General features: G+C 38.6%; 1 protein-coding gene across 2 annotated transcripts; it reads left to right on the top strand.

Annotated features, from left to right (window-relative positions):
• The first annotated feature begins 797 nt into the window (after positions 1–797).
• hbs1l (HBS1-like translational GTPase) lies at positions 798–25,964 on the top strand. Of its 2 annotated transcripts, XM_017302295.2 has the most exons (18): positions 811–966; positions 1,575–1,640; positions 2,908–3,039; positions 3,157–3,408; positions 15,476–15,584; positions 16,382–16,632; positions 17,241–17,406; positions 18,667–18,784; positions 21,205–21,351; positions 21,881–21,955; positions 22,081–22,198; positions 22,805–22,873; positions 22,980–23,084; positions 23,352–23,442; positions 23,607–23,715; positions 23,910–24,010; positions 24,660–24,804; positions 24,930–25,964. In XM_017302295.2, the coding sequence occupies exons 1-18, from the start codon at positions 924–926 to the stop codon at positions 24,939–24,941; spliced, it is 2,109 nt and encodes a 702-aa protein (XP_017157784.1). In that variant the 5' UTR covers positions 811–923; the 3' UTR covers positions 24,942–25,964. The 2 variants fall into 2 exon arrangements, with proteins under 2 accessions (XP_008396188.1, XP_017157784.1); XM_008397966.2 differs by lacking the exons at positions 15,476–15,584; positions 16,382–16,632; positions 17,241–17,406; ... (9 more) ...; positions 24,660–24,804; positions 24,930–25,964 and adding an exon at positions 4,997–7,356 and having other exon boundaries at positions 798–966.
• Positions 25,965–26,504: the final 540 nt, after the last annotated feature.

The raw sequence follows: 26,504 nt of genomic DNA, 5'->3' as shown, positions 1-26,504 counted from the left end.
GAATTGTTATAGAGATTAGCACAAAGTAGTGCATAACCATGAAGTGGATGAAAGAGGCTGATTTCAATGAGATCTATAAAGGAAAATCTGAAAAGTGTTGGTTTTGCATGTATACAGTCTTCCTTACACTTGAAGGAAAGCCAGTGTCTTCAATGTCTTCACGAATCATTAATTAGCAAATGAGTGTATTGTGACAATGACCTTTGAAGGGCCTCAGATGTTTGTTGGAGAACATTATTAAACACCATCATAGTGACCAAAGAATACTCCAGATTAGTCAAGAGTAGAGCTGCAGAGAAGGGTAAATAAATGTTGGATTATATAACAATATTCCGTACTGTAGATATATAACAGAGCATTGTTGAAACCGTTTTCAAAAATTAAAATAGTATTTATTTATTTAGTTATTATTTATTTCTTGTACATACAAATGAAGGATATTGCATACTTATGTATGGTATATTTGGAATTATTACATCCCTCTCCTATATATTTGATGTTTCTTTATTTATCTTAGTTTATACTTAGGCTCTGCAAAACAGATTCTGACTGGAGATCAGTATGAAAAACGCCATAAACTGTATGGATTATTGTGAAGCTGTTCAACTAAAACTGATTCCAGGCCACGTCGCTGTAAGAGGAAGTTACGTCAGTAATTGAAAAAAATAAAAAATAAAAATAAAATTTTACTTTTTAAAATAAAAATAAGCTATTTTACCTGATAAGAAAACTTTAAATGTGTTAATGTTGTAAAATAAATAGGAGTTTTATGTATAATTTCTTTACTTTTAAAGTTGCCAAATTAAGACCGATATATTTTGCTGCACTGAAAGGACCTCCAATGGCAGTCGGTGCGGTGATGCACATGTCTTCGAGCTGAATAACTTTCACTCCGGGGCAGATAGGGGGGACTCACAGGCAAAATGTCTCGCCACAGAAATGTTCGAGGTTACAACTACGATGAAGGTAGAGACCTTTCACACAGAAATGGTTCATATTTTAAGCTAAATGCCGGGCCTCGTCATGCTAAGCATGCTAGCCGCTAAGCTAAACTTTACTGTTTACAATTGCGTTGCTAACAGCTAACACTAGCTTATGCAGCTGCCAAAATATTGTTGCTGTCGTGTTACCTGGTAGGAAATGCAGCTCATTTAGAATATGCTTTTCCACCAAATTATAAAGATGGTTTAAAACTAAGGTATCATAAAACCTGCAATCATGAGGACTCAACAAATGATAACACTGCAAACGCTGCTAACAGCTGCTAACTATTGAATATTTTGTAAAAGACGCCTGGATTCACTTATTTATTGTTGTGTAGATTCGTCTTTTAGGTTAGAAATCTTCTGAGTATGTTGGCTGAAACCAATATGTGGCTATTATGGCTGATGAAAGTAAACATCCATAATCCTGGGCTACAGTATGTTGAGGATTTTTAAGAACTGCTGACAAAGCAGTGACAGCTGTCAGATAAGACAACAGCTTTTGTCAATAAACAAGTATATTGTGAAGCAAAATTAAAATGATAAAAAAACAAAACAATTTTTAACTGTATTTTTTTTTTATGTGTCTAGACTTTGAAGATGACGACGTGTATGGACAGTCTGTGGAGGATGACTACTGCATTTCACCAGCAACAGGTTGGTTTTAAATAATCAGGGGGATTTTATACGCAATATTTGTATAAGCCACATCATCTATTCACATGTAGAAGCAAAGAGCTATGTAGAAAAACAAAAACTGCTTGTTACTTTCAAGATGAGAAGACTTTTAGAAATCTATTATTCTGGTAAAATATTTTAAAGATTACTAGTTGTAAAGTTGTCATAAACTGGTACGATTCTCTTAGTGTGATAAACTTGAGTATAAAAATGCTACATTTTCAAAGGACCATGATATGTACACACAGATTTAAAATGAAACATGGAAACATGATAATTTCACTTGTATTTTAAACAGATAATCAATGTCTATTATAGCTGCTGAAACACTAGTAATAATAATGATGATGATAATAATAATAATAATAATAATAATAATAATAATAATTAATGACATTTCTTTGGTGTTTTGAGTTTGAGACATCTTTGCATATTGAGCAAGTGAGAGAACACAACTGAGTGTGCTAACAGTCACTGTTTAAACTACTCATCACATTGATTTTCCAATGAATTTCAGTTGAAGTTACTTTGGAAATTCAAGTATTAAATTCTGCTTCAGTTTCAATCATACTTTAGTTGCAAGTGATTTTTTTTAAAAACAAATGTTTAGTGGTAGAAGATATGAAAAATGTAGAACACACTTCAGTTGAATTGTTAACAGTTTTATGGAAACGTGGCACAGAATATTCATTTTTGTCATTGTGCTCTGGGAGTTCAACACCTAAGCTGGACCAGGTGCTGGGGTTGCCATCTTGCAATCAGCCTACTTACAGCAATAACACACTTGGCTTCCCAGCTCTACTAACAAAAAACAAAAAAAGAGTTACATTAATGAAAGTGATGGATTTAAGCTGTTTGTGATTCATTGCAGGGACTTTCCAATCATCCTACTTTTTCTTTGACATCCTTTTACCAAGTTTCACTGTTTTCTGACTTGCACCTTGTACTTTCAGGTTTCTTATTTTGATGTTTCAAATACAAAGCAAAGAAAGTAATGACGTTGTTTGCATTGTTTGTTTCATATTTTACAGCTGTTTTAATTTTCTGACTGTATTTGAAGAATTGCTAATATATATTCAGTATAAAAATGTCACCTAAAGTCGTTTTATAAAACAAGTCCAGTTCACAGTATGTCCAACAGTGGAGAGAGATTTCCATTGAATCATTGATGATTGATTGTCGTGTACCGTAAAAAAGGTATATCAGCCTTTAAGTGAAGGTATTTCTGTTTATTCTGTTTATTTAGCCAATCAGTTCATCTATTCACGCCGAGAGCTTCAAGCACCTAAAGAGGAGCCTCTGGAGGAGGAAGAATTTGAAGATGAGGATGTTCCCATGTCCCCTTGTGTTGACTTCAACCTTGACCCTCTTAATCAAGGTATTCATAAAAAAAAATAACCTGTAGCCAACTATTATTGACATAAATGAATTATATTGTCATAATCTTTATACTGTTATTTTTTTCTACATTTGTCTCGTCTCCCTCGTTTCTTAGCGAAGCTGTTCTCCTGTCTGGACCACATGCGAGCAGTACTGGGAGATGCAGTGCCCGACTCCGTCCTGACCCAGGCTGCCATGAAACACGGATTTGATCCACAGAGGGCTCTGGACGCAGTGCTGTCTGAAGACAGTAAAACAGCACCGGTTACCAGAAGTGCAGCTGAAGACATGACGCCGGTGGGCCGAGTTGCACAAGAGCAGACGCCTCTTCCACAGAGAACCAAGCAGGAGGCCGTCGCTGAGAAAGGTACGCCGGTACTGGATCAAAATCTGAAATTCTGTGTTCAAAATATGACTGTTACGAACACAAAATTATTTGAAGTTGATAAATTAGCATCTTATGTTAGTGATTAGTACTCGTTGCTTAACATTACAAACTGCAGCCACATCGGTTTCTGTGAGTGTTCCACAGGGATTGCAGATCCTTACAATAAATCTGGTATTTTTGAAAAGCTGTCAGGGCTTCCAAATCCAGTGTGCTAGATGGAAGACGGTTACTAGAGAGCTCAGAGGAATAAAAACAGAGCAACTTGATTGGCCTGTTTGGTGTGTTCTGAAGTCACCCCATTGTTAATCTGTGAAAACATCCCTCAGGTCGGATATGAATTTATGTCCCTTGGCATATTCATCATACCCAATAGTTGTTAAAAATGTTAAAAAAAATCAAAATGATCAGTACCAGTCTATGTTGGCTGTCGATTTTTTGCAGTCTGAATAGCCTCCTGAGAAAATACAGTGAAAAATAGTTTTCTCAGGAAAAAGCTGCTTATAGCTAATGTGTTTCATCTCTCTTCACATGTCTTCTGAAAATAGCAAAATGTGTTCACTTCTACTATTATTTCTTTCAGGCTAAGGACTATGCTTAGTGTGACCTGGTAGCTCTTAATTATAATGCAGCTCCCAAAATTAGAATATTGTGAAAAAGTTAAACTATTTTCAGAAAGTGATGTTCATTATACATAATGAAAGCCCAAAATTCAGTGTCTAAGAAATGTATAATATTACATAATATCAATAAAAAATAATGTTTTAAACAAAAACATCAGCTTCTTAAAATTATATTAATTTCTGTGCACTCAGTACTTGGTTTTGGGTGAATTACTGCATGGGGGCAATCAACCAGTGGTTCTGTGTAAGAAGCCCAGGTTGCTTTGATGGCAGCCTTCAGGTCATGTGCATTATTGAGTCTGGTCTCTCATCTTCCTTTTGATAATACTCTGTACTGGGTTGCACTCAGGCCGATTTGCTGGCCAGTTAAGCACAGTAACACTTTGGTCATTGTAGGAGAGCTTTTGGTACAGTTTTTGCAAATGAAATCAACATTTATATAAAACCTCAGCAGAGGACACCGTGAAAATATTCTCTTTGTGTGGAATAAAATATGAGTTTCACTTTCTGAAATGAGTATATTGTACTGGAGACCAGATATTAGAGTGTCTGCAGTAAAGCTGAAAATCACCAGTTTCTCACCGCCAGTCAATCTCTTACGTCTCTACTAATTCATATGTTGCTGCAGCATGTTAAGATTTTTATGTGTAACTAAAGAATTTTCCTGTTTCTGTTATCAATTATATTATTAAATACACAAAAGTGAATTGATATGTTTCTTGTTTTGATATTTCAGAGGCTAAAATGTATTCAGATGCATAGAAAAAGCTTTCAGACAATCATTGGTTTAGTGGTTTTTAGAAACTTGTCAGCATAGGCTCAGGTGATGATGCATTTAAATCATGCAATTGATTAACGAATTGCCTTCTTCTTGTTTCCCTCCTCGTCGATGCCTTCTGCGTTGTGATCCCTCTTGTCCTTTCTCTACTTGGCTTTTGTAAGGTAAGGAGCCTGCTTGTTTCACACAGACAACACACCCAGGGCACACAAAGCTACACAACCAAGTGAAGTCAATATGCAGAACGTCTTATTGCAACATAAACCTGACCCGGCGAACAGCAGCTCTGTCAAGGAAAACATTCACCCTGAAAGTGATCGTTTAGGCATCAGTTGTGGTACCAGTTTGGCTCAGCTCATGTCTGAGCATGAGCACAAGAGTAAAACAGGAGTTAGTGATACAAGGCAAGGGTTGGCTGTTTCATCTTTGAGCACTTTACCATTAGCATCTAATTGCCAAATGACAACTGCGTCTAGTCGGAGTGGCTTTTCACTTGGAACACTGACATCTTTACAAACAACTTCAACGCCACAAAAACCGACTCCCTCCATCCTTTTTGTCTCGCTCGGTAATCTGTCGCTAAACAGTCCAAACGTGTCTACAGCAAGCTCCACTCTGGCTCCTCCTCCTGGGTTCGGAAGCCTCAGTTCTGTCAGGAATTACAGTCCGCTCTCAGTTGTAGACCCTAAAGGAGGCCCATCTTTGGCCGATTTAATCCAAGAACACTCGAACCGCAGTCCAACTTTGCAAAGCTCACTGCTCACCCCTGCTAACCAGGGGAATGCTGCACCCTCCTTGTCTGACCTAGCTTTTCAGCATCAAAAAAGAGGGATTCACTCTGAATCTCAAGGCACTGGAAGATCACCAAACACGAACTCTTCCCCGTTTCATCTGGGTGGTACTGTCACACTGTCAGATCTAGCCCAGCAGCATGAAACCAACTGTGCCTCTGCCTCCTTTCTGGCCGCCGGCACTGAATCTCGAGCAAGTGCACTGAAACAAGCACCTGGCCTCTCGGAGCTGCTTTCTTCGTCACATTTACTATCTGAACATAAAGGCGAAACCTCAACCACCTCAAATGGGTCGCTAGGCACCCTCAGCTCCCTTGTGTCACCAGCAAAACCAGAGAGGGCTGATGTGTTGGCACAAAGTACTAAAGAGGGTGGAACTGAGCGCAAGCCTGACCACAAACCACCCCAGCAGGTCTTCAGCCCATCTAAGCCAGGTCAAGCTATCGATTTGAGCAGACTCATGGAGCAGGCCAACAGAATGAGCCCTCATCACCTCGACTGCGACTTCTCCTCACCGTCGTCTCCGACTCCAACTTTTGGCTTGGGGCAAGATTTGTCTGTTTTTGCAAAACCTTCAGTATTTGCGATCGCTTTGTCGTTTCAGAGTTACAGGCAAAGGAGGACGAGGAGAAAGCTAATAAAAGGAAAAATACAAGGCCAGAAGACAAAAAGTGCTTATCAGTCCTTCCTTCTCAAACCACAAAACAAGTCCAAAGAGCATTGCCCCCCACTTTTTCCTATTGTACCTTTCCGTTTTGATTCTCCTTCACCTGACGATATTGTTCGAGCTAATCAAAGCAAAGCTTTCACACGGTAGACTCATGGAAAGACTTGAGTCGGTGCTAAATTAGCCTATTTTTAATGGTGAACATTACTGTTTTTTTTTTATGGTAAAAAGTACCAAAAGACAAAGTTTAGCTCTCACAAACTTTTTTTAAAATGTTGCATAAGCATAGCAGCTAGAGTTTCACCTTTGGGACCAAAAGGATGAAAAACTTAATTTGAACAGACGAAACTTAAAATTGTACTATGTAATTTTTTATAGTATTAGCATACAGAACAGAAATGCTAACTAAATTTGAAAACGGTGGCAGCTTTTTGTGCATGAAGTTTGTGTAGCCACATCTTTTAAAAGACCTTTAGTCGTTTTCAGTACTTTCCTATGGCAGCCTTTGTTTTTCAGTGATTTAAAAGCTAAATCTTACTTTTATACTTTTTTTGGTGACATATGGCTTTTTAATTTTTGTAGGACTGCAAAACGTTTAATCCTTGCAAGTGAAAACTAAAGCTTTTCTCTTCTAGTACAAACCCTTTTTCTAGCCTGCGTAAACTCTGAAAAGGGGAAAGAAGGGGCTGGCTTTGTTTGCAGGTGTGCTGCAGCGATTGGAATATGGATCAGTTAACCATTGTGCTGGTTTACTACTGCCTGCGTTCGAGATCATGAGGTTGACTTTTTGGTTTAGGGGACACCTGGAGATTTTCCCATGAGCAAACAAGAACGCAGACACTCAAGCACACGTGCATACAGATATTGGAACAGACAAGCGAATGCCTTTAAGTGTTTAGTTTGAAAGACGGATTTCATTTGGAATGTAGACACTGTCGAGCAAAACTGATGCCTTTTAAAGACAATTACTGTGATGTGCACTGGGTGTTCTCTCATTTACCACTTGATTAACTATGCCAATTTTGAAATAAAGATCAAGAATTGCATGTTGCCTAAACATGCCTACCTAGACATGTCTTGTAGTTTTGTTCATGCCTAACACACATCTTTCTGTATTTGCAGTTTGGAGTATGCCAAAACATATCTTTATCTACATAACCAAAAAAAAGCTATTTATAATGGAAATAAACAAAATAGTGTATAGAAACACGCCGTACCGGTCAGTTGAAACAAGACACAAGACTACTAAAATAAACATAATGCACCAACACGAGGGTTTGCAGAAGTTTTACTACCATTTTCTCTCTTCAGAAATGCATATTGTCACAAATACAAACTTCAGTGTATTCTGTTGGAATTTAATTTGACAAATCAACACAAAGTGATAGATATTGTTAAGTGCAAGTTTTTTTGGTTTTTTTTTTAAAGACAAAGGCTTCAAAGTGTGGCATGCATTTGTACTCAACCCTCCAGATTTTCTATGATTTGCCACACATTTGTAATTGGATTTAGGGCTAGACTTTGGGCTTTTGCAACACCTGAATGTGCTTTGATCTAAACTATTATAATATAGCTCTGGTTGTTTTTTGTTGTTGTTTTTTTAATCGGGATTCTCTACCTGAAGGCTGAATCTCTCTCGTCTCAACTCTAGTAGGTTTTCTTCCAGGATTGGCCTGTATTTAACTTCATCCATCCTCCCATCAACTCTGACTACTTTCCTGTCTCTGTTGAATGAAAGCATTCATGCAGCATAGTGGTACTGTCACGTAGCACCGTGGGGTTGGTGTGTTTAGAATTATGTGAAGCATACTATACATGACATTTAGAGACAAAAAAGTTTTTTTTTTATTTTTGTCTCGACTCAAGAGATCACCTTTTGCCAAACACGTTGGCACATATTCTTCCATAATAGTTAAGATTTCTGGAGAACATGACTAACCATTGTGGTTTCAACTGATTCTCCAACCTAAGCAGTATTTCTCCAAAGCTCCTTTGTAGTTATTATTGGCCTCTTAGCTTCTTCTCCAGTAAACACATTCTTTGCCTTTCCGGTCAGTTTTGGTGGATAGTCATGACTTTGTAGGTTTTCTGTTGTGCCATACTTTTTCTTTTTCAGATTGTGAATCTAACACCGTTTCAACTTTATCCACTTTATTCCCATCTCCCTTATTCTTTGGTCTGCTATGAAGATGGAGGCTAATGTCAAACTTTTCTTGCACCAAGAAAACTGTATTTGGATAAAGAAGATCAGGTGTACTTTAGCGTATGTAATTTTTTATTTTTTTAGAATGAGAAGTAATCTGAGTGTAATCAACCCTCAGGATGTCAGACTGAGACTAGTGAGGCCAAGGAAAAAAATAAACACATTCAAGTGTTTATGGGGGCAAAAATGACTTGTCAAACAGGTTTTTTTTCAAAGAACAGTGTAACCATGTGAGGGGGTAGGGAGGTGGTGGGGTCAAGGTTTGGAAAGAAGTCATTTTGATGGTAGATAAAGTCTGTTTAGTGAGTAAGGGTGGGTCTGTTTTACCATTTTTATCATCGGCAATCTAGAAATGAGCAAGTACCTCATTAATAAGTGGGTGTGTCCAGCAAGTGCTCTGTCCTTTAGTCTGAAGGCAAGTCGGTGTGTGGGTTTGTGCAGGAAGCTGCAGTCTTGGAGAAAATGTCACCCCGAGTGCACGTCGGCTCCGCACAGCAGCCGATCAGCCTGCTTTATGTGTGTGCGTGTCTCTTTTACACCACCTACGTAGGAAAATCTGATCATGTCTCTCGACTTTCACAGCTTTGACAAAGGCTATGGCAGATCAAATCATTTAGCGTCTTTACAGGCTCTGCATTTCTGCAAGGCGTATCTGTTGCACAAACACTGTTTGTGAAGTGGTGCCAACACTGGAAAATACCATTTTTACTCTCAGCAAGTGGTCAAAGGAATGCAGGTGCATTTTTGCTTACATGTCAGCAGTGCTGCTACTTTATTGTGGTGCATGATGCAAAAGGACAAATTGACTAAGAGGGAAACATGGGCTTTGACTTACATGGAAAAAGAGATGCTTGAATACCAATAGTCTTCAAAAATCTTATATATTGTCAGGAAAAAATCTAGGGTTATTGTGTAAAGAGTAATTTTATGCAGTAGGAGCTTTCACAGCCATGTTTGACAAAATATTAGATGTCTTTCTCTGTTCAACTGATGCTGCTGGTAGTTCTAGGTTAGAGGCTTTAGCAAGACACCTTTTATGTTTTTGTGTGTTGCTGTTTTTAGATCAAAAAAATCTCGCGGATGTGCAGGGGTATTTAGCTTTCCAGCTCAATTCATAATTTATGCCACGGTCTAAATCACAAATGAAATGCTAGTATATGAGAACTGTGAAAGGAGCAGTTTAAATCATCATAGTGGAAAATGAGCATGGCGACGCAAACTATATGGAAAATATGAGATTGTGGTTAGATTTGTCCAACTATTTTAATGCAGCTTAACCAACTCAGTTATGCAAAATTAAGACCTAATTACTTCTTTTATTTTGTCTTGCTGTCCTTAGTTGGCATCAATAATGTCAGGCCGGCCGACCTCTTAAACAACAGAGATTTGTTGGCACTAAATACTTTCTGTAACTTCTCATTGTCATACAGAGAGTACGTAAGATAAATGAATTCAACAGCATTATTCTAAGTAAGTAAGTATCTTTCCTATTGAGGAGTTTTCTGAAAATAAATTAGAAAGAAGGGTGCCAATGCTGGGTCAGTGCTCGCCTTGGATCTAAGCATTGGTGCCAAAGCAATAGTTTCAAAGACTCGTTAAAAGCGGATTTTTTTTTCTGCTCTGTTACAATATTTTTGCCCTGTTGTTTAAATCTCTGGAGTCGTGTTGTGTCCTCTTTGTCACAAAAGTGGGAACAGATATAAGAAGGGTTGAACTCGGTTGGAAACATCTGACTTTCCAGTGTAGAACTCCACCTTCAGCTGGGGTTATTTCCAAGTATAGTGTGTCACTAGTTTCTCCTATTGGTTGCTTAATTTACGATGAAAACGCTGACCTTTTATGAATAAAATGTTGGATAAGCAATGCAATAGCAAAAGCGGCTGCACATACTACATTTATTACTGTGCTGTGTTTTAACATTGCCATTTAATTTTTATAAATCGCGCTTGGAACACAGCGGAGAACTCTTGTGCCGTTTATAAACTCAGACTCGATACCAGAAATTCTGATCAAAATGGTAAAGAGAGTTTATCAGTTCTTCTGGTTGTTTAAAATAGAACTTCTAAATTCAGCTTATGAGTAAGACAGATGTTAAGAGAGGAGTTTGGAAGGATGAAAATATGGAAAGTGTCATCTTTGTAATTAAACTGTCCGTGAATCAAATTTTATGGAAGAAGGATTAAATGTGTTGGTCAGTGTTGGTTCTCTAGCTCAGAAAATAAATGCTTGTGTTTTTTTTTTCTTTCTTTCTAATGCTGTTGGGAGTGTTGGGATGTCGTTGCTAAAGAGTTTACCAAGGTGGAAAAAAATAGCTTCTTTTGCAAATCTTCAGAAAGAGATAGGCCTCCACTTGTGGTAGTCTAAAAGTTGAAAGGTCATAGCAGAAAGTAGCTGATTAGAATCCCGTTCAAAGCCTTTTGTGTTATTTGTAAACATAAATAAAACTGTGCCTTGACATTGTACACGTTGGGGTGGGGGACATTGTACATGAAAGCGCTGTTTTGGAGCAGCACTTTCATTTAAGTTTTATTTACACATTTAAAAGCAGTAGGTGTGAGTTTTAAAGAAGTTGCTATGACTCAAAGATGAGTGTGTGCCAAGTAGGTGGGAGCCGGGGATGTTAAGATAACCCCTGACATGTTCACAGATGGTTATGTCTTTTGGGTGACTCATTTTGAAAAGGGGTCACACAGGCCCTGTCAAAGCTTTTTTCCTCAGGTACCAGTCTCATTTCCTTAGCAATCATTTTCATTCATGCCTTCAGTATTTCAGTATGAATGAAATTGAATTCCCAGGCGATGTCACAGATTCTCTAATATCTTTGCTTCAAGAAGTACATCGATGTCAACAAAACAAGCAAGGAATTAGATTAATTTCATTACTGTACAGCTGAAACCAGATATTTACATGGACTTTATAAAAAGGCATATAATCTTTTTTGTTTCCCCCGTCGAGATTATCAAAAATATGTAATTTTGCTAAATGGCAAAGATGATTCAAGTACATATTTTAGAGTTTTAGAGAACTTTTAATACATTTCTTAGGGTGCCCAAGTTTACATGGATTCCTTGAGTATTTGATAGTATTCCCCTAATATGCTCTGACTTTGGTCAAGTTTTTTTTTTTGAGTGTCCTATCTTAAGCTTCTCACAACATCTTGCTGGAATTTTTGCCCATTCCTACAGAAAGAACTTGCACAACTGAGTCCGGTTTATAGACTGCCTTGCCGGCACATGCCTTTTCAGCTCTGCCCACATAAGGGACTGAGATCAGGGCTTTGTGATTGCCACTCCCAATCATTGACTTTGTTGTCCTTAATCCATTTCATTTACAATGTGATAGTGTGCTAAATGTTCATTTGGAAGACTAATTTGCACCCAGGCTTCCACACCTTCTGGCTGGTATGTTTAGATATTGCTTCAATATTTCCAAATTATGTTCTTTCCTTATGATGCCATTAGTTTTTGGTGTTCTCATGGTTGCAAGTTTTCTCTTCTTCCTCCAAATGGGAAAAGAAAGATCGTTATTGTAAAACTCTTAAAGCTTAGTTCCTATCAGACATCTTCCAAGAACTAATCTGTCATTTCATGTTGCTTTTTGAGTTCTAGCTTCATTAACTTTGAGCTGCCTTTCAACCCATGTCCATATAGGTCATTTTACTCTGGACGATGACCTTTACCAGGGTCAGCCTGTATCTTGACATGGTCTTTTGTTCTGTAATTGATGCCCACATTTTGCATTGAAACACATTCATCTCTGGGGAATGGAACCGGTGTTTCTCTGATCTGCATACTGCCTGGACATTCCAGTGGTGTTTATGCTTGTTTATAATTGTTTGAACAGATCAATGTGGCACCTTCAGGTATCTGGTAAATTGTATCAGATATGAATTAAAGATGTTGAGGTTTATATTTCTGATTCATTTATTTATTTTTCATAATGTCACACCAGGATCTGGTATTCTTGGGGTGTTGCCTGAAAACACATCCATACTTGTGCTTCTGCATCTCTTTAATTAAGCTTATAAAACTATGATGTAATCATCTGGGCTTTTCCAAACTGTGGTTAGGCATAGGGATCTTGGTGTGTGTAAATACATTTCAGACTTTGAAAAAAAGCAAATAAAAATGATCGAAAGTACAGACATTGTGGATAATCATAACTGCTGTACAGCAATAAAGTTTTAGTGTGATTTGAAAGGTTGGAAAGTAAGAAAATAAACTTTTCTTATGTAGTGAAAACATCAAGTTTTCAGTACACATATTGATTTGGGTGTTTTCCCCCTTTCTGTCCCCACATGTTTTCCCCTTTTGAAAAGACTCATATTTTATCAGTTCCTGTCTTACAAAGTCTTTAGCGGCCTCCAGTGGTAAGCCCAGTCCATCTTTTGAATTCTCCTTTCTCCTACCTTTCTATTAAGACAAAAATACAGTTGAAAGCAAACTTAAGAGATTTAAAATGTTCAAATGTTGAATTTAAGAACATCATGGAGTTGATTTTAGTATTACATGCACATAAACATACAATGTAGGATATTGTTAATTTCTTACTTTTATATCTTTCACCATATATATATATATATATATATATATATCCCTCCTTACATATTTTACATCTGTAGCTTCGTGTCTACACATTTTCTCACCAATTTACTTCTGCCTCTTGTAACTTTTATATGCACTCTTGTGTTTATTTGAGGGGGGAAGGGATGCTCAGTGTTTGCATATCCTGGGCGGACTCCTTTTATGCTGCTAAAGTTTGGCCCTCAGGCCAAGTGTGCAGATGACTCACTGCAAGGGTCCCCTTTTCTAAAGAAATCCTGGATGGGAGCATGCCAAATGTCTACTTCACAGTCCAAACAGTGAAAAGAGATCCTGCTCCAAGCGTCAAAGGTTGGATATGTATACGAGCGTTTTTTCTTTTTAAGATACTGAGCAGTTAATGTTGCCCTTAGGCAAGCTGCTGAAAAAAAAACAAACAAAAAAAAACTTAGTGCTTCATTGTTTACTAAAGCATTATCACGTTTTCACAGATCAAAATGTTCGTTGGTCATGGAGAAGGTTTCTTATTTCTTAAGATACTGGGGAAGATAGCATGGCATCAGACGGACAAGAAAGAATGTTAAATTAAGTTCTGTCAAAAATAAGTTTTTAGCTGATAATTCTTTGTACCTCAGATAGTTTCCAATATTTTTCAAATGTAAAAATGCTGTAAAAATGTATTTACTGTCTAACAGATTTTGTCATGCATGCATGTTTCAAAAAAATCCAAACAAATGTTAATGTCACTTAGAGTCTCTTAAATAAAATCTGACTGACAAAAAGAAGAGGGCCAACAGATTCTATGTGGCAGTACATTATGGTTTTAGCTAAAGAAAATCACTAAGGTATGAGAATCAAAGTCACTGATGAGGGTTACGAAACAATTTTTGAGGCTTTGGGACCCCACCAAGTCACAGGTAGAAATCATGGAAGACTGGAGAACCTTCCCAGGAGTGGCCAGTCTACCAAATTTACTCAGAGCGTAACAATGACACATGCAGGAGACCCCAGATTAACTCGGAACAAACTCCACACATACAGCTACAGTATTTAGTAAGCTGTGTGTACTCTAAGTTTTTCTTAAACCTTTTCTTAGTTTGATCTAAAATTAGACAAAAACCTTTCACAGGACTGAACATGTGGACTCGCTACTGTTCTTTTTATTGGAGGTTATGGAAACATCTGAAGTTTTAGTTTGTATGGACAAGAAAAAAAAACCCAGCTGCAGGAAGTAGTGAAATTCCCCAGTGAACTTTTTTCTGTGTCATGTTACACATTCGAGGGGAGATGAAACATGAGATGTAGTGACATTCATCACCCTTAAAGTGTTATTTAAAATAATTAAAAATAAAATATCTTAAGCCTTTTGTGCTCAAAATAATGATTTCTTTTACATACTGATAAGGTTCAGTTTGTGGCCATAGATGTGCTCCTTCTTTATGAAGGGGAAAAAAGTCCTCATCAGAGTGCAGCGAGTTGCATATCTATCTCTCAGAAAGAAAGGGACTTTTTCTTTAATTCAGGACAAGTCATTCAGAGACTGCTTGGTTAGAGAAAGTCCATTAATATTCTGTTGAATCACTCCTCTTATTTTCCCTAGGGGTATTTTACTGATGTGTGTGTTTAATTAAATCTACAGTATGAATAAGATAACAAGTCACAGCTAAAGGCTGCTTCTTTACCGTTGATGGCTTTACTGAAAAAAATATATGAAAGGAGAAATATATTTTCTGGCTGCTTTTTAAAATAGAAACTAACTGACTAGATTTGTCTTTTAATCAGTAGTGAGTAAAAAAAAAAAAAAATGCTTTCACCTCCGTTTCTGCACTTGCTGAGGTGACACCTTTTCAGAAGGATTCATTCTGTGAAATGCTGCGTCACGCTGATCTATTTACGTAGAGACGGGAGGCAACGGCCACTTCTGAAATTAACCCTTTCTGAGCCAGGATGTCACACACATGAACACAGTGTGCAGTAGGCTTGGCTGTGCAACCCAGTCTGAATGAATCAGAAACCTGTTGATATGAGTGGGACCGGTGGCCATTCGGGACTGGGATGACAAAGCAATGACCTCAACGAGTCTCTCTGCTGCACAATATGAGCTTCCAATCTGATAGACGGGAGATTCACAGCACAGCAGGTTCCAAGGTGCACTCTCACTTCTCTCAAATATCTACCATACACGCCTATGTGCAACTGTGACCGGTACAGTTATCAACGTTATCAAGTCTCAGCCCCAGGGCTTTACATCTGACTTAAATTATCTAGGTTATGTTAGTGTGCAGTTTTCTGAATCCATACAAATGGATTCCTCACTGATTTCAACTGACAAAGTGAACAGAGAGAAGCATGCACTGCAGCTCGCTCTCAGTTGCAGTCTACTCCCAGTTGTATTCTTTGTTGCAGGTAAATCATGGTTGCTTCTGTTTGCTCGTTACTCTCGTAGCTAAAAGCAGAGATGCGGCTCCCGATAAACTGGACTCCGAAGTGGTTCCCAAAGTGGCCAGAATGACCGTCTCTGGCAAGAAGCAGACTATGGGCTTCGATGTTCCCAGGTATACTAAACCCTTTTCCCTCTCAAGCAGGTATAAATTAGTAAAGCAGACTACTCTCAAAAGGTTAAGATCAGTAATTCTATTCCAAATGTAAAACTCATATTGCTCACTATGTTCATGTTTAGGCTTCAATTTGCTTGAATTCCTGCGTTAATGCAACGTGGCAAAGAAGTGATCACCCTGTCACTCTGTTAAGGTGTAATAGAAGCCCAGCTTGGTATAGCTGGGCTTTAGCTTTCCTAAATGGATAGGCCTGGTGTCTTCTTGAACGGATACCAAGTCTTGCTGGCAAAGGAAGCAGCATCTTTATAAACAAATGTCCAGATGGCAGATGGCTGAGCTGATTTTGGACTTGACAAAAACCAGGAGACCAAACACCAGGTGAAGACATCACTCCCCAAATCATCAGTGACTTTGGCAAACCATAATATGAACCTCACACATCTTGGATTCTTGCTTTAGAAAGCGATGTGACAATTTTTTCATGTCCTAGATAGTTAGTTGGACATGAAGACTATCCAGCTCTTGGAGGACTAACTTCAGCAACAAGTCCTTGCCTGGTGAATGTCCTTCAAACTCTTGAATGAGCTTTGCTTTGCAACACTATCAAGACTGCTGTGAAACCTTTTATGTAATACCTGGAGTCTCACCTTATGAACTGAATTACTAAACATGAACTTTTCAATGATATTCTTGTTAAACAAGATTCTTTTTTTACATGCTGTGATCTCATATTTGTGACTCAGATCAGACTATTCATTGTTTTACACTGACAAAACATGAAATGTTCTCCTCAGCTCAGGGGAAAACGGCGTTGTCGCCAGCCCAGCACGGCGAGGTGACAGCCCCGAAAACACCAAGGCGACTCTGGTCCCCGAGGTCACACCCAAACGACCCGAGACTCCATCCAAAGCGTCAAATGGAGACGAAGTCTCCGCCGCTGCTACGCCAGGACGCTCCTCCGGAAAGACGCGGCAGGCGATCAACATCAAGGCAGAGCTGGAGAGGAGACAAGGGGGCAAACCTCTGTTAAATTTAGTAGTAATAGGTAGGATGAAAGCACAGTTGTTTGGAAAAGTAACTTGGGAGCGAATATCTTTAAACACAAGAGTTACAAAAAAAAAAAGTCCTTTAGTACAGATGTAGTTGTTTTTTGTGCAAGAAGCTGAGCAATAAAGTCGAGGAAGATTAGTTGCACCTTTATTATCAGTGTTGCTGTTTTAGTTTTGCCCATGTTTGGTGTGCATGGATGTGTTGACTTCAGACCAGCACAGTTGCTCAATCATCTTTTCATTCTCAGTTACACCAGAAAAAGTGACTTGGTAGTTTCAGAAGTGCAGATGATTCTAGTTTCCCATAGAGAATGAAACCATTCGTGTTACCACGGCCCCCCTCCCCCTGTCACCCTCCATCCTTGTTCCCATTTCTGTCTGCCTCTCTCCACTTGCACAACTCTTCTGTTTCCTTCTCCCGCCTGTGGTTTCTCTTTGCCATGCTTTATCTTCTCCCTTCTGCTACCTAGCTTATCATTATTAGCACATTCTTCCTCCTTTCTTTATCTGTCCTCACCGCCCTGCATCCACTCAGCATCCACTCAGCATTTTCAGCTTTGTTTCAGAACTACCTTGCCTCATCTGTTGTCTCTCTTCTCTGCAGGTCATGTGGACGCAGGTAAGAGCACCCTGATGGGCCACATGCTTTATCTGCTGGGGAACGTCAACAAGCGCACCATGCACAAGTACGAACAGGAGTCGAGAAAGGCTGGAAAGGCCTCCTTTGCCTACGCCTGGGTTCTGGATGAAACCGGCGAGGAGAGGGACAGGTAGCTACCGTTTGATTGTTAAAACGGCCCAACAAAGCTGAGTAAAAGCTGCAAAAAAAAAAAGTTGAGACGCACACAGATAGTTTTGATGATCGTGAACAGGGCCCAGCATGACTCAATGCTGTAAAAAATATTGCCGTCTAACTTCTCTTTGATCCACAGCAGACAAAGGGTCACCCTGTTCATCGAACAGACCCAGCAAAACAATTATTACAAAGACAACATGTTGTAATAACAGTTAATATATGAAAATAAAATGTCTTGCAAAATATTTCATACCCACTGAACGTTTTTGCATTTTGTCACGTTGGTCACAAAACTGATTGCATAAAGTTGGGATTTGGTGTGATAGACCAGCACATTATTGTGAAGTGGAAGAAAAAGATGCATGGGATTCCGTATTTTCTTACTTGTAAAATCTGAGAAGCAATGCTTTCTTTGTCTAGAAATAATTTCGATATTTTCGAGTGACACTGCAAGAGATCTGTGGAGAGAGCTAAATATTAGGGTAATTGTAAGAAAAGCTTTTTTGTTGATGCAAAAGACTTTGAGGATGGGAAACAGGTGACCATAAAGATGCCCCTGACCTGAACCTAGTTCAGAGCCTGTGACTGATTTGACAGTTGATGAATGCATTACTCTTTCTCTCCATTCAGCAAATAAACATCCAGCTCAAGCAAATAGTCTATTGATGTGCACCCCAAGAAACCTGCAAAAGTAACTGCAGGAAAATTTGGCTCTTAAAAGTTTTGACTCTGCAGCCGAGTACTTTGAATACCACTGCGCGTCATGCTTTAAATTTATTTTTTATTTCTAAAACGTGTTAAAAACCAGGTTTATCGTGTGAAATGCAAATAAAGTACAATAAAGTTTGCATTTGTGACTTGACAAAATGCGAAAAGGTCCAAGGGGCGTGAATACTTTTGTGAGCCGCTGCATGTCCTCGCTCGGCGTCTCTGTTTTTATGATGAGAGCAAAACAGAAGCGAAATATTTTCAGAAACAGAAAGTGACATGGGTGGGAATACATCCGTACTCACCAGTAACATCTGAAGTAGACGCACAATATCGGAGAGCCACGCCTAGTTTTAAATCTGCATCAAAAGGTTTTTGGACGACTCAGCAATCTGATAGCAGGATTTCCTTGTTTATGCACTTTTTACACCTGATACGCATGTACATGTATTTATTTTTAATCTGATAAGAACAGATGGTTGAAATGCCTCTGCATTGTTTTTTTTTTTTTGCCGTTTTACTCCAGAGGGGTGACAATGGATGTGGGCATGACGAAGTTTGAGACAAACTCTAAGGTGGTGACTCTAATGGACGCTCCGGGACACAAAGACTTCATTCCCAACATGATCACAGGCGCTGCACAGGTACACCCGGCCAAACTCCAAAGCAGCCTGCACGCTACATATAAATGAAGCCATTAACTCACTGCTGTTACTGGAGAACACTGGGGAAAAAAAACATTGAATCTTTTTTTTTTTTTTTTGTGATAGTGACAGCAGACATTCAGAAGAATAGCATATACAACAGTTTACTCTTTTTTGATTATTCTGTCAATTTCACTAGTAGCATTTTTAATGAATTTTGGATTATTAGCAACTATTATACATATGTCTTTACAATAAATGTCTGCTTCTAGTGCATGAACGTCTTACTAGAATGTTTAGGTGTTTATGGGTTACTTAGGATACTAACTGTTAGCTAAATAACCTGGGATATTTTTTTTACAAGAGAATTTGTTTTATGACTCCTCTCATATCTCAACAAGCCTCTTGATTTGAATCTTTTCTGCCCCTCCCATGTGCTCCGTTCACCAACATCTTGCCACACCCGTCAGCATCATTTCTGCGGTTTTTGCTGCTGTGTCACCAGGTGTCTTTGCAGGCATGGGTGTGCTTGTCTCCTGTCTCTTTTCGTGAAGAATTTGTGTAATTTCTCTTTTTTCTGTATGACTGTCCTCACGTTTAGCCTCTTTCTGTAGTGAGTAAGGGGTTTCTGTTTCAGACAAACTCCTTAGTCATGATCACGTCCATGATATGTGGGCCTCAGAAGACGTTTATTGTGTCCTATATGTTTGTTTATAAATTCTTGGGTAAATGTCAGTTTTTGCAGCCAATATAGGGGTTGAATTTACGAATTTACTTTGAGAACATATATTTTAACTGCGATATGTGTTTACATGCAGAAATAGTGTGTGGAAAACACGACCGCATGATTCAGTAGCTTATAAAACCATCTGAATGACATTGAACTAATCAACTTCTGCAAGATCTTATCAGTCTTTCACAACATTATCTGGGGATTTTACCTCTCTACGGCGGGGCCTTTATTCATTGAGTGCTTTTTGGAGCTTGTTTGCACACACTTTTCAGTTCACAGCATTTTATTTGGGTTGACATCAGAAGTCAGACTGTGAGTAATCGCCCTTGTTCATTTATTTTTTTTTTCAGACATTCCAGTTTAGATTTGCGTACAAGTTTGGGATTATCGTCCTGCTTCACGACCTCGTTTAAAGGAAACTTTAGCTGTTCGACATTAACCACCAGAATACTTTGATACACAGCTACCAAAATTCTGCAGCAGCCTCACTATGCTTTTATATTAATTGTTTTTTTTGCCAGTACCAGGAAATGGTTTAGTTTTACACGCTGAGTCACGCTGAAGCTACATCTTAATATTATTCATCAGCCTTTAACCCAACTGAAACTTGATTTTACTCAGCTTTTATTGGTACAGGTTTATTTGATGTTTCCTTTTCTCATATTGATCTCCCATGCTATTGGCTCTGTTCAGCTGAAGCCGTTATTAAAGCTCTTTATAAATAAAGCTGCTGCTGCTGACGATGATCTGACCCATTAGATAGTTTCAAGTCTTTTTTTTTTTAATGACCCCCACCAGTTATTAAGATTGCAGTCACACCAATCACACTGCACATATCCCACAATGCATCACAGCAACTCATGGCTCAAAAAATGAGTGCGCGAAAGCTACGTCCACAAAGAATGAGGTGTAGCAGCAAAACGTGCAACACTTTTCATGTTATCAAGAAATAAAAAAAGTCAGCTGCGAAATATGGCATCTGACACCAAAACATGAACTTCTTCCAAAACAAATGCCAAGGAAATCATAGAGAGCACAGATAATAAAATGCAATTTTGAGGTGTTGTTATTGTTTTTTATTATTATTATTATTTTCACCTGCAAACAGATGTTATTGTTCTTTATGCCTGTTTACATTCATATTCTCACAGCTATTTTAATTTGGTGGATAAATAATCCTGATAACCATAGGCTGTGATTGAATTTGGAGAACAATCAAAAATCACCACTGTCATTTTTAAACACTACAATTAAATATTAGAATTTATTGTTGGTTTGAACTTAATATTGCACATCTGTGCTGTCTTTTTGTTAAGAGAGAGTAAAAAGTATTTGTATCCCTTGATGTTTTACATGAGTTTAAATTTTTTTTTTTTTTATCAAATACCACCACAGTGTCACATAATTATGAAGTGGAACGAAAAGGAGACATGGGTTTTCCAAATTTCTTACAAATCAAAGCCTGCACGTATGGTCTGCATTTATGTTCAGCCGTCTTTAGTCTGACACCCCCAAATAAAAATCAATTACAAACAAGTAGAGGTAACATTGTTAGTGAGTAGAATCCACCTGTGTGTGTAATTTAACCTGTTTTGTAAAGGCCTCTGAGGAGTTAAAGCCAAACGCAACACTGTCACGTTTTGCAGCCTCTTATGTTTCTCATGGCCGTCGCCGTCTCTTCCTCCAGGCCGACGTCGCGGTGCTCGTGGTGGACGCCAGCAGAGGAGAGTTCGAGGCGGGCTTTGAAGCAGGCGGTCAGACCAGAGAGCACGCCCTGCTGGTGCGTTCGCTGGGTGTCACTCAGCTGGCCGTAGCTGTCAACAAGATGGACCAGGTAACATCTGCTGCTCTAACGGAGCTACATTTGAACGAGTTCATGGAATAGTTCTATGTTTTTTTTTGTTTTTTTTTTATGTTACAGTTTGTGAAAACTGGCGAGACGTCTGCTCTTGTAAGGCTAACATTGATTTATATTTACAGATGGATGTTTGGGATGCTGAAATTTCAATAGCTGTACAAAGCAAAAAAATGCTTTTTCACTTAGATTTTTAGGCTTTCTAGTAATTACTGTATATTCTTTTTTATTATTATTTCTGCAGGAAGAAAACACAAGGTAGCAAAAGATCTAATTTGGCATTTGTATTACAATTGCAGTTGACAAAATATATTTTTTGAGTTTCAGCACAATCAGTTTTACACTGACGTGTTTCTATCCGATGCAAAAGCAGCATTATGAAACTGCATTTGTGTTTTTTTGTTTCCTACAATCTCCGGTATGTTGCTGACGAATTTCAATTTCACCGCTTTGCTGACAGGGAAACTTTCTTCTTGTTTTATTTCCTTTGTGTGTGTCTCTGATTTAGGTAAACTGGCAACAGGAGCGTTTCCAAGAAATCAGCTCAAAACTTGGCCATTTTCTGAAGCAGGCGGGATTCAAGGTGGGGTTTGAACCAAACCTGTGTCACCCGGTGTTACTGCTCCAATGCTGCTATAAACAATGAGCTGGGAAAAAAAGTGCTTTTCGGTCCTTGTTTGGTTTCATCCCGGACCTGTGTTTCTCCAGGAGTCCGATGTTTTCTTCGTCCCCACCAGCGGCCTCTCAGGAGAAAATCTCACTGCAAGAAGCACAGTATCAGAGCTGAAGTCTTGGTACAGCGGACACAGCCTGCTGGAGCAGATTGGTAATCCACACTCAATGGCTTATAAAGCAGTTTGGCACTTTAAACCCTTTTACGCCTAAGTTTCAAATGTCTACCTATATATTTCTTCCTTATTTTAATTGTAAGTAGTTCTTTAAATGTCCTGTGAGATGATATATTTACCCATGTATCCATAACAACTGGAACTTTCAATATCCAGCAAGTTATTTTCTTGTAATTCTACGTGTGGCAGAATTACGGTACTGCAAATTTGGCCGTGTCGTCAGAGACACGTTCCGGTCTAGAAGGGTTTTAATACATCTCTATTTTGTCAAATAACATCGCAAACTACAAATTTGCAAGCAAATTTGATTATTTTTTTAACTGAGTAAACAGAAACCAGCCTACTGTTTCGTCCGAGCACATTGCTAAATTTAGTGATATATCAAGTCTGGTTTCTTTCGAGTTTTGCGTGCTTGTTTACTGAGTTGTGTCCGTCAAAGTGCTGACCATTCAGACTCTGTCTGGAACCACAGAAAATGATTCAGTGCCATATGTTATCAGACTTCTCATAATATTTACCAGTCTTCTTCCTACTACTGATGGTTTTGACTTCCTCCTTTTCTGTCTGCTGTTTTTGCCCTCAAGATGCATTCAAAGCCCCTCAGCGGTCAATAGACAAACCTTTCAGACTATGCGTCTCAGATGTGTTCAAAGGTAAAAAAATTAAAAATATCACTTTTGCGTGTTAAAAATGTTGCAGATGTCTCTTTCTTTTCATATTTTTACATGCATGTCCTTATACGTGTGAATCTATTTGCAGACCAGGGATCAGGCTTCTGTGTTACAGGGAAGATTGAGGCTGGTTTTATTCAGACAGGAGACAAAATACTGGCAATGCCTCCCAATGAAACCTGCACAGTTAAAGGTAAGCACCGTGTCATATTTTTCCTCTTGAACTCTGTTTATTTAACCAAAACGTGTTCCCTCAGAATCTGTATCAGTTAGTCCTTTTTAAAATTTCTCATACGTTAGAAGTACATTTCTGTTTGGAAGCAGGAAATTCAATTAATTTCACACGACTTATTGAGCTTCGATTTTGTTCATTTGTCTGTTTTGCGACTGAGTTTCTGAAGATAAACACTGCCACCCTGTGGCCACCGACTGACTTGCGCTCTGTGTATTTGTGCTGCAGGAATCACTCTTCACGATGAGGCGCTGGACTGGGCCGTAGCCGGAGACCACGTCAGCCTCACAGTGACTGGAATGGACATCATCAAGATTAAGTAAACCTACAGAAGATTTTTTTTATTAAACAAAAGTTGTTTAATTTTTATGATTAATCCACCTACAGAGCATCACTTTTTGGGTGTATGTGGTGCCTTACAGAGCCACATGTATGTTCTTAACTCGAAGCATTATGCCTGCTTGTTGTTCTGCTTCCATACAGTGTCGGCTGTGTGTTCTGTGACCCCAAGGAGGCGATTCGAGTCTGTACTCGATTCAGAGCCAGAATCCTGCTCTTCAATATCGAGGTTCCCATCACACAAGGCTTTCCAGTAAGTGTCACAAAACATTCACAGCTTATTCTTAATCTGGCGATGAATGTGTATGGGTTTTTTTTTTGTTTTGTTTTTTGTTTTCATAGAGACATTGTGTTCTTCTCCTCTCTGGAAGGCATTGATGACAGTTTGTGCGAGCATCTTAAAAATGAGTTTTTGTGTTTTGTTTTGTTTTTGTGTTTTTTGCACAGGTACTGTTGCATTACCAGACAGTCAGCGAGCCGGCCACTATTAAGAAACTAATCAGCGTTCTGCACAAGAGCAGTGGTGAAGTCCTAAAGAAGAAGCCAAAGTGAGTTTCTGGGAAGAGTGTCACTGCATTTCTTTTACATTTATTAATGTAAAGTTCAGTCACTGAGAGTTACTTTGATTCTGCTTCTCGTACATTTAAGACCACAACATAATCGTGTGCGTTAGTGCGTGTGTTAAGGTTGATTTGTATTGGTTAAAATAATTCATCGGTATATATTATTTTGGTTCTTAAATTATGTAAATTCTATGTTTTGTATAAAACATTGAATTAGATTTATAGTCAGAAAAATATGACATCTATCAATTATTCAGTTCTTCTAAACAAATGTTGCCATATTGATGTTTAATAGTGTTTTTTTTCATATATCTCTGGAAAAGAATTTTGTTTCATTAGATGTAATCTAGTTTTATTCATTAAACAAAAGAGGGAATCAAAAAGGTGTATTCTATCCGACACTCCAGCCCCTATCTGCTGGTGTCGCCTTCTTTGCAACAGGCCTGTTGTGATCTTTAGCCATTTTAAGTGGCAACAAATGTTTGCTTCTCCTTAGTTTTCATTACGTTTTACATAAACAAAGGCTTCAATTTTAGTTATGTGGTTATTTTTTTCCCCATATTGTCAAACTTTATGTTAAATACACACACGTCCAAACAGGTTAGAAAGTCTCCTGCTCGTGTTTCTCGCTCAGGTGTTTGAGTAAGGGCATGAATGCGATTGTGGAGATTCAGACCCAGAGGCCGGTGTCATTGGAGCTGTACAAGGACTACAAAGAACTGGGCCGCTTCATGTTGAGATACGTCGGCTCCACCATCGCTGCAGGTGTCGTCACAGAGGTAAGATGGAGCTATTCTGGCGCCGTAAACTTATTTGTGTCTTGCACACCTCAGATTGCATACAGATCATTTCCATTTTGAGACAAAGTCTCATCTGTTCCGTTGGGATTTTCTCTTCACCACAGATCAAAGAATGAAGGTCGTTTCCACGAACAAAGAGCCATTCAGATCGTGCTCGACAGCATTGCTGCAAACAGAGACACTGAGCAGTTCTTCCAAGAGATGCCACTCTCTGAGTCAGAGAACCATTTTTACCCATCCTGTGCTCCCATATATATCGCTGCGGCGGCTGCTTGACCCCGACCATCGCGATCAACACTAACTTCACCCAGCAAGCACCTTTCTAATAAAGTTAATACAGTAATAAGTAATCAGACCAATTCGACTTGAGGTATTCACACTGAAGGAGCTGCAGCTGATTATTAACCCTGACTGATGTGGTCTTCTCCTTTATGCAGCTTCATGAACAAGTCCAAAAGTATCTCCGTATTTGAATATAATTCAGTTTACAGCAGCTGTTTTTTTTTTTTTTGTTTGTTTTTAGGTTTTTCTATTCAAAAATGAATGTCAAGGTTCAAAATACATCATCTTGGAAATGATGGGGGAAAAAACCCAAAAAAAACAACAGTTTCTTATGCTAAAAATTTGTTTGCATATCAAGTTTGCTCAGGGGGGTGCGGGTGGCGAACAAGCATTTGAATGGTTTTTAATTTAAAGAAAAAAGGGTTATCTAAAAGAAGAAGACACACGATAATTCAAATGCTTATTTAAATGAACAGTAAGGCATCAACTTAAAGGGCTTTTTGTTTTCGTTTTTACCTTTGGAGGTTAAATTATTTTAGTCGGAAACGACGTGAAATGAACTCTGCATCAGCTGCTTGTGGTTAATGTTTCGATTTAAAGACTGAACCTACTATGAAATGGCAACAGAATAAGGGCATCAGAGGTTTTGCTGTCACAAACAAAAAAAAGGCATAAAAGTCAGTTTCAGACTCTTATTTGAATAAATATGTTCAGCACTTGGAAATATGCTGGGTTTTGCCGCTTGCCTTCCTTCACTGAACTGGAAACCAGTCATCAGAGCTACCACCAACAACGTCCAGAAAATTCAACAGGCTTATGTATTTCCAGGGTAAAATAAATTTCAACATGTCTAATTTTTTTGATTCCTGTCTACTTGTTTTTTTTTTCTCTGTTGGTCTGCAGATGCAGATATAAAAAACTAAGATTTAAGTTGGTTTCATTATATAAAAAAAAGGTCTACACATTGTCTAAAGAGTCAATCACTTATCCATTAGTTTTTTTGTTTGTTTTTTTTGTACATTGCTTCCAGAATGTCTTCACAGGGCCTTTCAGCTGCAAGAACTCCAAACCCAGGACTTTATAATAAAAGAAACTATAATTAGAGTAGTATTTAAATGATGGTGCTTTGTATCATTTCTTGTGATGCAGTATTTCATCCATCCATTATCTAACATGCTTATCCCTGGTGGGGTTGCTGGTACCCATCTCCAGCAGTAAACAGGTGAGAGGTCAGTCCATCATAGAGCAACAGAACAAACAATTACGGAAACACACCTACAGAGACTTTAGAGAGATCCATCAATCAACCTGAAGGTCATTACTTTTGGACAGTGGGAGGAAAGCCAGAGTACCTACACATGCATAGGAAGAACCTGGGCTGGGAATTGAACCCAGGA

The sequence above is a fragment of the Poecilia reticulata genome, chromosome 21, assembly GCF_904066995.2.
Source record: "Poecilia reticulata chromosome 21, P_reticulata-male-v2, whole genome shotgun sequence".
In the NCBI taxonomy this organism is placed as follows: domain Eukaryota; kingdom Metazoa; phylum Chordata; class Actinopteri; order Cyprinodontiformes; family Poeciliidae; genus Poecilia; species Poecilia reticulata.
Note: the sequence above shows the minus strand (reverse complement) of the source record. Positions and strands in the feature narration are given on the sequence as shown.

Excerpts from the sequence above, each read along its gene's own strand:
- hbs1l (XM_017302295.2), top strand. The coding sequence starts at position 924 with ATGTCTCGCCACAGAAATGTTCGAGGTTACAACTACGATGAAG. Across the intron at positions 967-1,574 it reads AGGTTACAACTACGATGAAG|ACTTTGAAGATGACGACGTG; the intron begins GTAGAGACCTTT and ends TTATGTGTCTAG. Across the intron at positions 24,011-24,659 it reads GTCCTAAAGAAGAAGCCAAA|GTGTTTGAGTAAGGGCATGA; the intron begins GTGAGTTTCTGG and ends TTTCTCGCTCAG.